This window comes from Eptatretus burgeri, chromosome 14 (genome assembly GCF_056783735.1).
Source record: "Eptatretus burgeri isolate ZD-2024b chromosome 14, Ebu_testis_v1, whole genome shotgun sequence".
NCBI lineage: Eukaryota > Metazoa > Chordata > Myxini > Myxiniformes > Myxinidae > Eptatretus > Eptatretus burgeri.
The window spans coordinates 71,935,018-71,952,894 of record NC_140974.1 but is presented as its reverse complement, the minus strand read 5'-3'; the positions used below and the strand labels follow the sequence as shown (position 1 = coordinate 71,952,894).

Sequence of the window (17,877 nt, the reverse complement as noted above, 5' to 3'; positions counted from 1 at the left end):
CTGCCGCCGCTTCTGAGTTTAATGTAATGTCCTCGTCCTTTAGCTGTGGCATTGCAGAAACCATTTCCGAGGCTTGCAAACCAGAAATAAAACGATCTTTGAGCCCGGCCCGCCGTTCACTCGACGTGAATTCGCAGGCGACGGCGAGATGTCTCACCCGTGCGGCCAAACTCGCGATGCGCTTCCCTGGGCTCCTCGCCCGGTGATCGAAACCGTACCGCGCGAGCTGCGCTGAGTCTCCCGGCGCTCTGTGCGACCGACAATCCAATTGCTCCGGCAGCGACTCAAAGTCGATGCCGAGGAAAACAGGCACTCTGCACACGTCGATCCAAAACAGCCTCGTCGCCAAACTGTAGTGTCGTGGCAGAGGTACGAACAGGCAGACAAGAGCCGGAGGGTAACTCAACTCCGCTTTATTGCCTCGAGCGAGAGGGTAGGCGTAGGATGCCCGTAACTCCGCTTTAGTATGCACTCTATGCACTGTACAGGCACACGACCTGCAGGACACCGCTAATGATACCACATGCTGCTACAAGTCCCGAGTGGGCGAGTCGGGACATATGAAGCCACAACCACGTGACCACCACAATCCGTGACTCGGGGCTCCGCCCATACAATACAATATCACGATGATGCAGTCAGTTAGAGCACGTTGGACGCCATATTGAAAATCAATCAGACTTCAAGATGGCTACCGTGACGGCTCGTGAAAAATCGCAGCGTGCCCATTTTCGAAAGGACCCTTCCTCCACTCAACCCCAACACAACCTGCAAAAATGGATTTAATCGGACAAGGCGTTCCTCAAAATCGACGGAAACCAATTTCAAGATGGCTGCCATGGAGGCCACATTGAAAATCGCAGCACGCCCATTTTCGAAATGAACCTTCCTCCACTCAACCCCAACACAACCTGCAAAAACAGATTTAATCGGACAAAGCGTTCTCCTCGAAATTGACGGAAACCAAAAGTTGACAGACGGACGCCCGGACAATGCCTGTGACGACAATACCCCTTCGCCCAATTCGGGCTGAGGGGTAAAAACAATACGACTGCTAAACCATGTGACCGATAAATTTTTTTTTTCTATGGACCAATTTAGTCTGAGATGACCCAAAAAATTCCCATACGGATCAGACAGAGCATTCCACGTTTGCAATTACGTCATCAGAACAAAGGCACCTATGAAATCATAAAAAAAATTAAAATTCATCACACTGTTACGGCTGTGGCAATTCGCAGAACACCATAAAGGTCCGTAGTTCAGTTCGATCGATAAGTCTGCGTTCAGTTAGATTTCCCCACCGTTGTTTAATGGGTATTATTCGTGTCACAGGGCTGTGATTCTTTGAGATAGGTTCTTCTTTTTCTATCGTTATTTTGAACCAACCACCGAACCACCTTGGCCGCTACGCCAGCTATCAATTCTCTTCTTTTCCACGGACACATTACAACCATCTCTCCGCATTCATTCCATAAAAGCGAGCAAAAGGAAGGAACTTGAGGGCGCGCGGATTTTTCCCACCTGTTTTCTCCGCACTTGGTGTGGGGGGGGGGAGGGCGAGGCAGATCATTCGCCATTGGTCGGTTCATGGAATGAGGTGCTGGGAACGGAGGAACGCCCCTTTTCGGGAAGCTTTTCACAGGAACTGGTCGGGGGCGGAGCAGAGAACGGGGAGGAACAAGGGGTTGGACGCCAGGGGATATAAAGGCGTGCAGGATGCCAGGTCTGGCAGTTCGTATCTTTGGTCGTCGAGCCCTTTTATCGTCAGAGCTTGCGTGGTTTTTCTTCTTCGTGGTGGCAGCGGAGCTCGTGTGTTCTCGTCATCTGGCAGCTCAGGGCTTGTGTGGTTTTCTTTGTGGTGGCTCCTCGTCGAGATCGTGCGTTTTTGTCGTCGAGCCTTTTCTGGTCGGGTGATTGCTACCCGGTACTCATAATACCCGCTCGGTTATCACTGCAGAATGGAACGGACCGCTTGGGCGGTTCGTGTCCAAGCCGACCTGCACCGAGGTACGGTCTCCCGGTAGGCTACCCGCACGGGTACTTAGGTGTCGAGATTCGGCAATTGACCCTATTCTGCGCGGGTAGAAAATTGGCTAGGCCGTGGTGGGGTTGAAGACCCACCCGTGACAGGGTTCCGGCGTTGCTCCGGAAGGTCACGACTGAATTGTCTGTCCGGTGGGCGACACGGATGCAATTAGTGGAAAGCGGCCGTTCGCATGCCGGCGGGCGCGAATTTGTAACAATACATTCCCAAATTTCTTTTTTTCCTTGGTGCGATTTCAGAGAGAGGTCCAAAGTTTTTCCATTTTTGCAAGAGGGCTGCCACACCACGTGACCTATGAAGTCATAATCATTGAAATATTCCACACGAGTCGTCGCAAACCTATTTCCCTGCCCGACCTCCCTCCCTTCTCACCTGCCCGACCCACTTACGTCAGTCTGCTCCATACTCATCTTCAGCCCATGCTTTCCAAATACCTCCTTCCACTCCCTTCGCACCTCCTGCATCTCCCACATCTCCCACCCACTCTCCACCACAACAGCCAGATCGTCCGCAAACATCCTCCCCGAACTACACATTAAGCTCACTCACCTTCCTGCCTACCAGCTCCTTCGCGAAAAGAAAGAGTGGGCTGAGAGAGCTTCCCTGCATCAAACCGATATTCACGCTGAACTCCTCAGACATCCCAGGACCAACCAAAACTCTTCCCTTCATTCCCTTGTGCAACCCTTCCACCAACCTAAGTTCTGCTTCTGGCACTCCCATCCATCTGTGTCGCAATCACCATCTCTCAGGAAAGTGTCATGGGCTTTTTCCAAGTCCACAAATCTCAATGCCATCACACCTTACACCTCCAAACTCTTCTCCACCAGCTGTCTCAGTGTGAACATCATATCCGTCGTCACCCTTCCCTTTCAAAAAGCCGCTGCTCCTCTTCTCTGATCTCCATCTCCACGCTTTTTCTTATCCTCCTGTCTGGAATCTTTTCAAGCACCCTCATTAGATGATTTGGGAGCGCAATGCCCCTGTACTTCATGAAACATAACCCTTCCCCATCCATATCAGCACAATTTAACATGTCATCAATCCTCCAGAACTGAACCTTCGCTCATAATATTGTTGCGGATTCGCGCCCGCCGGCGTGCGAGCGGCCACGTAACTCGAATCGCGGCAAGTCGCCCACCGGACGGACAATCCCGTCGTGACCCTCTCGGACTAACGCCGGGAACCAGTCACGGGTGGGCCTTTCGGCCTCACCACGATCGTGCCAATCGGCCCCCCACGTGGGATAGGGTTGTTCGCCAAATTCGACCTACCTAAGTACCCACACGGAGGGTAGAACGGGCGATCGCACCTCGCCGCAGGTTGACTTCGGACACGGGCCACTTTAAGCGACCCGTTCCGTACTATCGGGATAACCGAGCGGTGTTATCGTCAACCTCGACGGTTCCGATTAATTATCAGGCGTATTTAGCCCCTACCAACCCTTTACGTGAAGTAAGATGTCGATTCAATGAGGGAAAAGACGAAGCGAAACGGGAAAACAGTTCAACATAAAGCACATTTATTCCGCGGCAAACGGAAAGCACACATATACAATCACAACAATTATGCACCAAAAGCAAATGTAACAAAAGAAGAAACACAACAATTATGCACCAAAAGCAATTGCAACAAAAGAAACACAATGCAGCTCTACTACTGACTACCGAGCACACGGCAACACTTACACAGTTTTACTACAGACGGCGCCGACAACACATATACTCCAAAGCAAAAGAAAAAGGGGCCACCCTCATCGACAAGGGGGCAGACGGGCCTGGGGCCGAGACCGCGTCGAGCCTACCCGTCTGGTGATGAGCCGCAAAATGGCGGCGGCGCCCCGACTCCGCGGGCCTCGCTGGCACTGCCTGGAATGGGGTGGGAACGGGGCCCCCTTCTCACACTATCTCAGCGCGGGGGGGAAACAGGGAGGGGTTGTTGATGCTCGGGGGAAAGAGGATATCTGGATGGCTTGGGTCCCGCGACGAGCGACTCCACTGCGACCTCGACCGCGTTCCCGGCCTCCCCTCTCCGCAGCTCCCCGACTGACACGAGCGCCGACCTCCACAAAACTTCTTGGCTTCTCCAGCCTCTCCGGACCCCGACAGACACTCTCTCGACTGATTTCGCCGCCGCAACTCTCCAACTCTTTTCTCTTCTCAACTCTGTCCAACTCTTTTTCTTCTCAACTCCTTTCTGACTGCCCTGATTCGCTCCGCGCTCGGCGCTTTATAGTGCGACAGGAGAAATCATATGCAGATTTTTGGATCAGGAACGGCTCGGGGGCGGAGCCACGCTCTCCATTGGACAGAGGAAAAGTGGGCGTGAATCATTCTTGATCCGCGAATCTGCATATAGCGATTATACTCCGACGCGCCTGGAGGCGGGGCCAAATCGCCCCACGCTCGCTGATAGGACGGAACCGAAGTGGGCGTGAATCATTCTTTATCCGATTTCTCTGAAAGGCTGGTGTTTTTGCACCCGCTGCTCGGTGCGCGCCCTGTACGAGTCCAGTATCGGTGCCCACAAGCGGCGCGGGAATGGCGGTGATGCGATGGTTGCGAGGGCGAGTTGTGACGGTAAAGGTCGTGGCTGTTGGCGTTGCTGTTGTGAAGCGGCGTTGCAGTTGGTGTGTGAAAGCGGTTGTGGAGAAGGTGGATGTTGTGAAGGCGGTTCTGGAGGTGGCTGTGGTTGTCGAGATGCGGTTGGTGGTGGTTGTGGTGGTAGTAATGGCAGTTGGTCCAAAATAAAGATAGTAAAAGAAAAACGGCTATCTTAAAGGGTCGCAGCCCGAATGAATGACATTTATTCCCTCTAAACAACGGGTTTGGCCTAACTACACATATACTTAGAGATATCTCACCTACGGGACCTGAATGGTGGTTTGCGAATTTCGTCAACCACAACAATATATTCAACAGCTCCTTCATCCAACTGACTCCGACTTCTTCCGCTGCAAATATAATCTCTGTAACACACCTCATCAATGATTGATGCGCTTCCATTCATCCTTTTCAATGCCGTCAGCACTTCAGACTCTGATCGACACACACAGTACCTCCAGCTTGCCATTGCTTCCTTCCTGGTTCAACAGCTCTTTGAAATATCTAGCCCCCACCTCCCAAAGAACCACTCACACAATTGTTTTTTTTATGTCATAAAAAACTTTGTAAATCATGGGCAGTGAAGATGGTGGTCAAGTTTCATCGAAATTGCATGTCGTTTCTGAGAAGAAAGCAAATGCAGATTTTGGGGGGCAACCCCCTCTCCTCAACGACCCTCCAGAGGTCAATTTTTATTAATATCTTGAACAATCTTTAGTACGTCATGGGTGGTGAAGATGGTGGTCAAGTTTCATCGGAATTGTATCGTTTGAGACGAAAGCAAATGCCTTTTTGGGAAGGTTGTGGTCAAATTTCATTGAAATCTGTGTAGTTTCTGAGAACAAGTTGCAAGTACTTGTGAACGGAAGGATGGACGGACGATGCGCCATCCCATAAGCTCCCCGGAACTACTTTACAGGTGAGCTAAAAACCATCCCTGGGAATATTATAACAAACGAACTTCAGTTGGAAGCTGTCCGGGGCTCAGTAACGATCCTGAAGAGATCTCTCGGCACAAAACTGAGAACAGAAAACTTCACAGCTTGGTCCACGAACCATGACCCCTTACTGAAATGAAGGTGGATACTTTGAACCCACCCTGGGAGGACTCCATTCCACATTCTGAAACTCACACATATCGGTACCAATCAACGACACACGATTGCACACACAGCAATTTTTGGGGAATTTCCAGGTTGGAGTCAGTGTGATTACTTAAGAGAGGACTCTGTATGCAACCCAGAAACCCCGAGTAGCTTTCACCGAAAAACGACGTCATTCAAATAGACGTTTCAGGGAGATCTTCACAAACATTAGTCTTTAGAAACAGCTGCAGGTGATGGGTGGGAGAAAAAAAAATTGGCTCAGCAACTTAGAAAACACGTAAATATGGCAAACGGCTCAGAAATCGGGTGTAAACAAATATATTGTTTTGAAACTCAGAGACATTTAACCTTTATATAGCAAATCTGATAACTAAATGCTTTAGAAACAGGCACGAGGACAAAAGAAAACCTGATAGAACCTTCATAAGATATGGGATGAAACTGCCACCCCGGAACCCGAAACGGGCACGCCATGTCCACACACCCGCGGTGAGTCCGTACAGATCCAAATGTACCACGTCTGTGTGCTGTATCGGAACCTCAGCCTCGTAGTAACTGTTGACTGTGCATCCCAATCAGGAGACAAATTTGACTGTACAGCTCGGTAAGGGACTGAAGCACTCCAACGGAACGCCTGGCTTGGCAAGCGATTACCAATTGCCGTTGAGACAACAAAGCACCCGGAAACAGCCGTGCAATGTCCGAATTGGACAAATCAACAGTTTTGGGGGAAGTCAGAACTGCTGATGCTTTCAAATCTGGAGCTTACATCCAGACCAAAAAAAAAAAACGTGGCGGCTTCAGACCCCAGCGAAGTTACCCAGGAAACGCCTTAAGGCCCCAGACAATGAGGTGCCAGTCACACTTCCCTTGATTGCTGCAGGAATCTCTGCTTCTAACATTGCCATTGCATACTTGCACCGCACAAGAACAGAACTCAAGCCAATAACTGATGAGAAAAAAAAAAAAAAAAAAAAAAAAAAAAAACACAAAAATAAATAATTTAAAAAAAAATCTGTGGCACTTCCGTGGAACTTCTTTTGAAAGCCATGAATTCGACATTGTCCAATGTACTGTATATTCCAACTTTCAGCTTGTTTCAATATTTAGCCTTTGAGATATGAGCACCAACACATTTTGGGTGTCGACAGACAGACATCGACAGCAACGTGAATTTTGAGGTGCCAATGAAAAATAGATATTGTTACGGCTGTGGAAATTCGCAAACCACCATTCAGGACCCGCAGGTGAGATATCTCTAAGTACATGTGTAATTAGCCCAAAGCCGTTATATAAAGGGATTAATGTGATCCATTCGGGCTGCGACGCTTTGAGATAGCCATTTTTCTGTTCTATCTTTATTTTGAACCAACCACGTCTAAACCGCCATCACACAAAAACCACCATGCCAGCCATAGTCACCAACTACAACCACGCTCAACCCTCAGACAACAACAACGCCAACAGCCACGACCTTTAACATCACAACTCAATCCCGCAAGAATCGCATCACCGCCATTCCCAACGGATCCATAACCACCACCGAAAACCCTCCACCACCTACGCCTCTCTCCTTCTACGGCCATTCCCACAACACCTGTGAACACTGAGCGTCGGGCTGTCTCGGGCCCGTTTGGCGATTGGTGCCGAACGCACCGAGCCGCGAGCGCAAATAGCGGCCTTTCCGAGGGAGAATTCGGATCAAGAACGCCACACGCCCACTTCCCTCCATCCAATTAGCAAGCGCGGAGCAGCTTGGCCCCGCCTCCAGGCGCGTCTGTGAAATCGATACATGCAAATTCTAGGATCAGGGGAGATTCACGCCCCCTTTCCTCCGACCAATGGGCGAGCGTGGCTCCGCCCCCGAGGTCATCCTTATCCAAATATTTGCATATTAACTGCTCCTGCCGGCCTATCAGAAGGCGAGCGCAAGGTGAATGAAGTCAGTCGAGTCGGGTGGCGAAGTGAGTGGAGTCGGGTGGCGAAGTGATTGGTGTGTCTTCGAGTTGGGTTCTGGAGTCGGCTGAGAAGAGTTGCGGGAAGATGCAAAGGAGGTCGGGTCCGAGGCGAGGACGGTGGTCGGCGACGAGGCCGCGGTGTGGGATCGCTCGTCGCGGGACCAGGCATGAGAGCGAGTCCCAAAAAAATTAGCTGGAAAAAACGATGGGCCGAGGCCGAAAAAAATATCAGGCTGGTGTTCGTGGGCCGCCCAGGCCCCCGAACGCTAAAGGTTCCAGGTGTTCTCACCTGCATTTCCTGGTCACTTTTAAGAGGATTGTGTATCATGTTGTCCTTGTTAACAGGGTAAAAGCACTGAAGACAATCATTGAAGACATGAAATTCATCTTGCAAATTATTAATCAATGTTGTAATGTAAATTGTTGTCAAAATTAATTGTGCAAATCATGAATCAATCTGTAGGATAATATTCTTTCATTGTCTTTATAGCAAATTAAACAAAGTTGACAATAATTGATACCAAGTTGCATCATAAGTTTGCATAATAAGTGGACAATAATTGATACCAAGTTGCATAATAAGTTTGCATAAGTTGACAATAATTGATACCAAGTTGCATAATAAGTTTGCATAATAAGTTGACAATAATTGATAACAAGTTGCACTAAAAGTTTGCATAAAAAGTTCACAATTGGTAACACTGTTGCATCCACTAGTTGTTGAGTTCTTGAGTCGATAATGTCGACAGGCGCCTAACCACTGAACATTGTTCACTTCTTTGTCTTATCGTTCAGGTTGTGCTTTTTCTTGCTTGCACGTTGGTGGGAAAGTCTTGTCTTCTTTGCAGCCTTCTCAGTCAGTTCTTTGGTCTTGCGCTTGGTCAACTCACCGAGAGCAGCTGCACCCACTTCTCGATTTCTTTCTTCTTCTTCGTCCTTCCCGTCTGCCAGTTCTGCCTTGTAGGTTTTGTCGGCTCCCATCATGTTCTTGCACAGGTCGAAGTCGGTGGGACTGTGCAGTTTGTCAGTCCTACTGAAGTACTCCACTGCAGTTTTTCCTGATGATCGAAGATTGTACTTGACACCCATCACTGCGCTGTAGGTCTCCATGTTTAGTCAGTGTGATCTGACATCCAAGACATCTCCCATGAGATTGAAGGCACTCTCAACTTGTGGCCCATGGAAGGATGACAGCAGAGCCTTCACCATTCTTGAGAGAAGGGGGTACTTTCCACCTTCAAAGACCTTGGTCCACCAGTCGTCGATGCGAGCAGATTCTTCTTCCTGAGCTGGTGGCAGGCTTGAGTCGATCTGGAAACTCCGAACCTCCAGTTCAAAGGCATCACATTCCTCTGGTGCAAGGACATTTGTCACCAGGCGTGGCAACTTCATGAGCTGCTCCTGGCTGACAGTGTGCCCTCTGCTGAGTGGATCAATTGCTGAGGCACTTCTGAGGATAGCATTATGCAGGGGCATTTTCTTCTGAATGTACTTTCCACATGCCACATCGGCCTTGTCCACACTCTGCAAGAAATCATGCACTTCTCCATCTCCACTACGGGCAGTGTTGACAATCTCAGACACAGCAACGCCAAGAAACATCTTCTTCACTTGTAGCAGGTTGGCTTTCTCATCCAGGTCGAGGGTCTGAAGTCACTTGCCTGAGGATGGCAGCTTCTCAGGTTTGACAAGGCAGGCCATGAACTCAGACAAGGTCCACCTGCTGGTCATTGAGCTTGTGGATCAGTGGGGCCTTCATCTCAAACAGGAGGACGTACTTCTTCAGCAGCAGGAACATTGATGTATAGAACATCAATATCAGTCTCATCAATTTCTTTTTGTGGAAGACTCGCTGCAGTATACGCTCCTTTCGTGCCTTGCCATCTTTGGTCATATTCTTCTTCTTCTTCAGAACATCATGGATCTGGCGTATTCTCTCCTTGGCTTTTGTGTCTGCGATGGTAGACCTCCACAACCCATGACAAGTAGTGTCGTGTGTGCGATCAGCTTTAGAGAGGAAGCCAAAGTAGAAGACAACAAAGGCATCCCACAGCTGCAGAGTGTCAACACTGACATCATACACAGATAGCCACCTGTGACTGAGATACCGCTCTGGCATGGTATACCTGACACCAATCGGCCCACAGATTTCCTGCAAGAACTGCTTTAAGTCAGGTGACCACTTGAAGTCATTGTAGATGTCAGAGAGCATGCGCCCTGCGAAGTTGTCGAATGGGTCGCTCAGCTTCTTCGACGCATTGTGAGCATGGTGACAGGAGCCCCCATCTATGTCCAACATGTGTGGGGCATTGTTTTTCCCTGATGCGAACTTCGACTCCTGACTTGGATCCCTGCATGACTGAGCAGGAGTCCATGAGGATGGAAATGCAGTTCTTCCATGGTAGCTCATACTTTTTCAACAAGTCAACCAGTTCCTGGTGCAACAAGGCACTGTCAACTTTGATCACAATGGACTCTAGATGCTGCAATATGACCTGCTTTTGCAGTGGGCTGTCGTAACTGGCCAGGACACATAAGACCCTCTGATGGTTTGTGCTCGTTGACTCAATGTTCAGAGAGAAGTATTCCTCTGCAGTGCTGATATCAACTGGTGATGTACGGTATGTCCTCGTCCAAACCAAAGCTTGTAGGATGCAGATGTCCTGTCCATTGTGAGCCGACCAAGAGCCTTTGCATCCAGGTTAAGTGCTTTGGCCAGGCACACCAGTTCAGGGGCAAGGCTGAATGGTAGGGAATGCTGTGCGAGGAAGGCAAGGACCATGGCTTGAGCATTGGATACCCTGTCACCTATTGATACAGCAGGCATCGGTGTACAGGCGATGGGGGCAGTAGAAGCAGCAGTGCAAGAGGTAGCAGAAGGTGAGGAAACACCTGGAGAAAAAGCAAAACCCAAAGCCAATGCAGAGTAAAAAAAGAAAAGCCAATCACCATTTATAATACATGCTACAGAAAGTGAATACAGTGATTACACTAAGCCTCAGACTGTCATTTCCAGGTGCTATTGGTGGTAAACAAGATTGACCCAATTCTGAGTTGTGGCTTGCTTGCCAATTAACATAATTTATTACAGTCGTGAAAGTGCACCACACCACACTATACTACATTGACAGCATAGATGTCTACTGTGTACATGTATACTGATAACTGTACATGTATAAAGCCCAAGGCTATATTTACCAGGAAGACTAATTGGATGCCCGGATTCTCTGAATATCACGACGCTCCTTACTCTCCGCATGGGATTCCAATGACTTGTACCCACGTCCTCCATAAACAATCTCCTTTGAGCACCATGTGCATACAGCCTTTCCTGGCAAGGCTATCTTTTGAATGAAAGCCCCACAAGCCACCGTAACGCATGGCATACGCTCCAGCCATTCCAACTTCCAGGAATTCTTGCAAGTCTTGTCAATTCGTGCAGCCAAACAAGCATCACAATCCCGGGACAGCCTGCGGCGACTGAATACGGCCATGTTTTAGAAGCGACCTTGGCCTTGCACACTCGGAACACCACGCCTCAAGCTCGATTAATGCTGCTGTGACAGTTTCAGGAGTAATGCGGCGAGGTGGTCCGAATGTTATGTTAATGAATCTGGCAATTGTGCTGTATCACGTGATTGGGTTTTCGTGCATCACAACTCGGCCGCTAGGGGTGGCGGTGATGTACATCCGGAAGGACAATAAAGCGGAGTTACTGCTACGCTCTCAGGTCAGGTCAGGTATGGGAGCATGTGCCAGAACAGCACGTCGCTGCGTCCACTTTCCGCCGGTACTCCAGGGGCCTCCGTCTGGCCATCCCCCAGGCAGATGCCAGGCCCATCCCCATCTCCTTGAGATGATGGTCAACCTGTTGCAACCATGAGGCACGTGGTCGACCCACTGGCCTCCTCCACTCATGAGACTCCCTCGCTGAGAGAATCTAGTGAGCAGGATCAGAGTCAGGAAAACGAGCCACATGTCCATACAGCCGCAACTGACGCTCACAGACTATGCAGGTAACAAATCTCATCCGAGTCTCTCTCTGCAACCGCTCGTTGGACACAAAATCCAACCAGCGATAGCCAAGGATTCTCCGAAGAGACCTGGTACCAAAGGAATTAAGTCAGTCTCAGATCCTTGGTCAGAGTCCAAGTCTCGCACCCATAGAGCAAGACTGGAAGTACCAAGGACCTGAAGACTCGGACTTTCGTCCTCCCGCACAGGTACCGGCAGCGCCACACCCCATGATCCAGTGAATCCATGACTCCCCAGGCCCGACCCAGACGTCTATTGACCTCTGACTCACAGCCAGCAGAGACATGAATATCACTGCCAAGGTAAGTGAATCTCTCCACGACCTCAACATCCTCACCACAAACAGAAACAGACAGGACAGCAGCATCCAAGATGTCACCGAAAGCCTGGATCTTAGTTTTGACCCAAGAAACCCATAATCCCAACGGCTCCGACTCCTCATTCAGCACCTCGAGGGCCCCCCAAGAGGATGTCTAAAGTCTCCGCAAAGATGACTGCATCATCTGCAAAGTCAAGGTCCGAGATCTTGACATTCCCAAATGACGCACCGCAACTTGATCTCTCCGACATCCTCCCTAAAATCCAGTCCATACAAGTGCTGAAAAGTGTGGGGGCAAGTACACATCCCTGACGAACTCCAGTAACAACTGGAAATAAGTCAGAGATGGTACCACCACACTTCACAGCACTCTCAGTACCAGAGTAGAGTTCAGACATCAGATCGATCAGTTTTGGTGGCACCCCACGAAGACCAAGAATCCTCCAGAGGACATCCCGATTCACTGAATCGAACGCTTTACAGAGATCAACATCGGCTGCAAGCAGCCCCTGGTGAAACTCTCGTCTGCGTTCGGTGAGGACACGAAGTGCAAGGATACGGTCAATCATTGACCTCTTTGGTGTAAAGCCTGACTGCTCTGGACGCTGGTGCTCAAGCAGATGGTGGCGAACCCTATCGAGAATTATCCGAGCAAAGACCTTGCCCGGTACTGAGAGCAGCGTCACCCCTCGGTAGTTGTTGCAGTCTTGGCGATCACCCTTCCCTTTCCAGAGAGGGACAACAAGGCCCCTCTTCCAGTCAGTTGGGATGATGCCTGTGTTCCAGGCAGAGCACAAAACTGCATGCAACGACACGAGTGCAGCATTTCCACCAGCCTTGAGAAGTTCGGCATGGATGCCACAGATCCCTGGAGCTTTGCCCCGTTTCAACTGGTTCACCGCAGCCCGTGTTTCCACAAGCGTAGGTGGACCACAGTTGATTCGAGGGTCAGCAACAGGGATTGTAACACCCTTGACGTCCAACTCGACAGTTGGGGGATCAGCCTGGTACAACCGCTCAAAGTAACCGGCCCAGCGGGCCTTCACTTCAGACTCCTCTGTCAAGAGCCTACCACTCTCTGCTCGAACTGTAGTGCTCCGAGGGATGGGCTTGGATGAACGTAATGCACGAATTCCCCTGTAAGTGGGACGAGAATCACCTGTCCACAGGTGATGCTCTACCCCCTCACAGATTTCTCGCACATAGGCCTCCTTGTCCACCCTCAGTGCACGTACAGTTTCACGCCTCAGCTCCCTGAACAGCTCAGCTCTGCCATTCAGCCTGGCCCTGCGACTCTGGTCAATGGTATCCAGTGTCCCTTGAGACAAAATTATTGTTTGCCCTGCGGTGAGCTCCAAGGCATCCACCGGCAACATCAAAGACGGTGGTCTTGAAGGCGCTCCACAACTCTTCAGGACCCCCCAAAGTACCCAGACCCCCCAAGTGTCCACTCAGCCTGTTCACAAACTCCTCAGCTACTCTCTCATCCCTGAGCTTGGCAACATTCAGCCTCGGCTGGGATGGTACCATTCTCCAGGATTTAAGGTGCAGCTTTAGAGTTGCTACAACAAGCCTGTGGTCAGTATTGAGGAACTGAGCACTCCGGTAGACCCTGCAGTTCTGGATCATCCTCCAATGACCGTCAATGAGGACATGGTCAATCTCCTTTGCCACACCGCCAGCATTGGAATACCAAGTCCAGCGATGAGCTTGTGGGCGCTGAAACCATGAACCAGCCACCCTAAGTCCATGACTTCTTGCAAAGTCAAGGAACTTAGTGCCATTCTGGTTCATAGTTCCTGACCCATGGGGACCAACCCACACCTCATAACCGTCCCTATCAGTTCCAGTCGATGCATTGAAATCCCCCAAGACTAGAAGTGCATCTCGTCTGGGGCACTGATCAACCACAGACTCGAGTGTGGCGTAGAATGCATCATTCACGGTGAGATCACTCGCCTCAGTCGGAGCATAAACAGAAACCAGGGAAATGACACCTAAGGAGTGACGAATCCTTAATCTCACAATACACTCGTTGACAGGTGTTACCTCAATCATTGGGGTCAGCTTTTTGGACACAGCTACAGCAACTCCTTGGGTATGGTAACCATCAGAGCGACCAGACCAATAGTAGGTGTATCCACCCACCATTATCTCGCCGCAATCCGTTCTCCGAACCTCAGAGAGCTGCAATCCCGATGTCCAAACGCTTGAGCTCAGATAACAGAGACAGGTGATCATCCTCTCTTAGGGATAGGACATTCCAGGCACCCACCCGAAGGGACCGTCTCAGGTTAACCCAAGGAGACCGCCGTCTGGTGGACGACACCTCAGCACCACTCCGACACTCTCCCGCAATCTGACCCAGGGATGTTACCCCGTGGTTTCCCTCCTATCAAAGATTGGGGGTCCCGAAGGCTTTGCCCCAATCCCGTCATCCGGTGAGCTGCCCTGCGAAGGGAAGCTGCACAGGAGGTACTCCCACGGAGTGGGTTTTCAGATTTTTTTGCGTTTTGCGGAATGAAGGGTTTTACGGTGGCCGGAGTGTAAATCCTGCCACCAACCTCCTAATAAGAAGTGACCCAACTGCAGGAGGACGTCCGCAGACACAGTTGGGCACTAGATATGGATGGCCGTTGGCTCACAAGGAGCTCCTCCGCCCTTTGACAGGTTTTGTTTTTAATCCTGCTGGGTGTCCATATCCAAACACCCTCCTCACCAGAAAACCTGGTGGGGGAGACGGTTTAGTCGCCGACAACCCGACCATGGAACAGGTTAGTACAGGTTTACATGGTACCTGTAGCAGGTCACAGATCGAACCTGACCTGACCTACGCTCTCCATGTTCCGCTGCGCCTCGGACACCACAGCAATGACGTCAGTGCAGAGTGCCGGGAATACGTTTTTTTTTTATAAAGATCGTCGGTGGCATGAAATCACTACCAACAATTGACTGAAACCCCCCCCCCCCCATACCCCCTACTTTTTCTCAACGGATTTGTGCTTAACTCAGGAACACTCCTGGGTGAATAAATTCGCGGAATTTTCTCATGCTGGGGGACCCAAGCCAGCCAGCCATCTCCCTCCCCCAGGGCATCAACAATTCTCCCTTTCCCCCGCGCTGAGATCGTGCAAAAAGGGGGCCCCGTTCCCACTCCAAACGTCGTGCCAACGAAACCTGCCAAGGAGCACGGAGTCGGGGCACAGCCACATCTACGGCTCGTCCGCCAACGCTTCACGAGGACGCGGGTTGGACCCCCCCCCCCCCGGTCTCGCGGGCCTGGCCGCTCCTCCAGGTTACGTGCACAATTGGCCGACAGGCCTGTCTGCCCCCTTGTAAAGTTGAACTGTATAAGTGTTGTCGTGTGTGCACGGAGTCGGTAGTAACTCTGCGTTGTTGCTTTTGTTTTGGTTGCAAAATGTGCATTTTGACTGTTTGGCTGAATATATGTGCTTTCCGTGCGCCGGGAAATAAATGTGCATTGTGTGAACTGTTTTCCCGTTTCGCTTCGTCTTTTCTTTGACCCTCCATCCTGCTTCATGTAAAGGGTTCGTAGTGGGCTTAATACGCCCGGTAATTAATCGGAACCGTCGAGGCCGACGATAACACTGCTCGGTTATCACTGTAGCACGGAACGGACCGCTTAAGCGGTTCATGTCCGGAGTCGGCCTGCAGCGTGGTACGATCGCCCGGTCGACCATCCGCGCAGGGACTTCGGTAGATCGAATTTGGCGAGCAACCCTATCCTGCGCAGGTGGGCAATTGGCACGGTCGTGGTGGGGTAAAACCCCCACCCGTGACTAGCTCCCGGCGTTGTTCCGAGAGGGTCACGACTGAATTGTCTGTCCGGTGGGCGACGCGGTCATGATTCGAGTGACATGGCCGTCCGCATGCCGGCAGTCGCGAATTCACAACAATATTTTTTAAAAAACAAGCAACTCAAGATTGCGGAAATTGACGTTGCTGAAATTTGGAACATATTACCTCGACAAACAAAGAAACCGTCCCATAGAAAGGAGATGGACGCTTTGCACCTCCCTTGATTTTATTCTCCCAACCCAACAAACCTGACACATAAAACCAGGGATGATACGATGGAAACAAGAACCCTTGTATCCGTGTCCCTTTTCTTTTGTGCAGAGCTGAAGGAAGTTGTCTGGATTTCAGGACAGGGAAGAAACAAAAATACTTAAATTACAAAAACAAACCAACCAGAAATTGCTAATTACAGTTCAGAAACCTCAAACAACCAAATATTCTCCAATCAAGACTTACCAGCAGTCCTTGGGACAACATCGCTCCTCAACTGCAAAACAAATCAAGAAAGATTCAACAGAATGAAAACGACCACTTCATCCAATCTATCCTAAAAAAACAAAATATATATATATACACCATCAGAGATGGGGAACCCCCCACCATTGAATGAAAAATGTCATACATATTCCAGATAATGAGGGAGGTGAATTGGAAACAAGACACCATTTGGTCATTATCTCGAAAAAGTTCCCCAGGGGTGAGGAACGTCGTAACCAAAAATAATTGAAATCAGATAAGCGGTTTTCCATTTATTACAAAAAAACATTTTTTTCAAGATGGCCGCCCCAGTCGGCCATCTTGGATCCGGCCACGCCCAAAAATCAACAGGGTTCTTCCTTTTCAGGTGGGACATGTGTGACCCAAATTTCAAATCGATGTGGCGAACACTTTATGAGTAATCGCACTCAAGCTATAAATGTTGACTCTCGGACGGACAGCCGGACGACAACAATATCCCCCTTCCGCAACGCGGCGGGTGATAAAAACCCACCACCACCACCACCACATTCACCGAACCGAGACAAAATTGCAAAATGAACAAACTTTGTGAAAAAGCAATCCCAGACAACATATTGTTCCAGATTCCCGCCCGCCGGCGTGCGAACGACCGCGTTTCACCAATAGCGGCCACTTCGCCCACCGAACGGACAATCCAGTCGTGGCTTTCCAGATCAACGCCGAAAACCAGCCACGGGTGTGTTTTTAACCACACCACAACCTTGTCCGTACTCGACCCGCGCTACAGGGTCCGATCGCTAAATCTTCAATTTACCTAATTAATCGCGCGGGTAGATTGAAGTGGCTTCAATACTGAGATTTAAAAAAAAAAAAATCACACATTTAAACCTTTCGTCACCTTCCAGGTCGACCATCGAGGTCTGTGTTGTGCAAGACGATCCAATCATCAATAATGTCGACAAAAAAAATTACAAATAAATAACATTTCTTTATCTGTTTTTCATTATAATCTTCTTAAAATAACTTCCATTCGGACCTCGTCGTGGCTTCCCTGATCTTTTTTACAAGCGAATAATCTTCACACATCACGTCACATTATTATTTCCTCACAGAGCTCAATAAGCGTTATTATTATTACATTTTTAAACTTTATTTACAATCGTACCATTTTATCTTCCTCTACGTCACAAAAAACCTCAACAAACCAAGAATCACAGTCCAGTGAACCCGATCAGACGCATCCCATCGCCCTCACCTCAATCACGACGCGACCCAAGGACTCGCCGCCCGCACTGATGTCGAAGAAACACCTTGGAAGAGCCATCTTCGTAAAGCGAGCGACAGAGAATAAGAAAACAAGTTTACATAAACCAGAATCGCTTTTGAAAACCCCTGACCGATTGAACCCGATAACGAGGTAACCAGTAACCGCATAGACCGAACACGTGAAGTGATTGAGGGAAAACGGAGAAAACGCGCTTTGTATAAACCCTGGGGAGTGATACGGCTTCGCAACGCTGTATCCCTCCGC

At 49.7% G+C, this 17,877-nt stretch overlaps 1 protein-coding gene across 3 annotated transcripts in view; it reads right to left on the bottom strand.

The window, feature by feature from the left end:
- LOC147013583 (peptidyl-prolyl cis-trans isomerase-like) overlaps window positions 1-17,877 on the bottom strand; it is a 30,930-nt gene extending 13,053 nt beyond the window's left edge. Inside the window, exons 1-4 of one of the 3 annotated variants that reach the window (XM_085855513.1) lie at window positions 17,602-17,739; window positions 16,344-16,374; window positions 16,136-16,224; window positions 5,987-10,606 (exon numbers count right to left, since the gene is read on the bottom strand). In XM_085855513.1, coding sequence (XP_085711639.1) covers window positions 8,831-9,316 — 486 coding nt within the window. In that variant the 5' untranslated portion in view covers window positions 9,317-10,606; window positions 16,136-16,224; window positions 16,344-16,374; window positions 17,602-17,739 and the 3' untranslated portion in view covers window positions 5,987-8,830. Of the gene's footprint in view, window positions 1-5,986; window positions 10,607-16,135; window positions 16,225-16,343; window positions 16,375-17,601 lie in introns of those variants that run through there. The other 2 variants (XM_085855515.1, XM_085855514.1) reach the window with 2 other exon arrangements.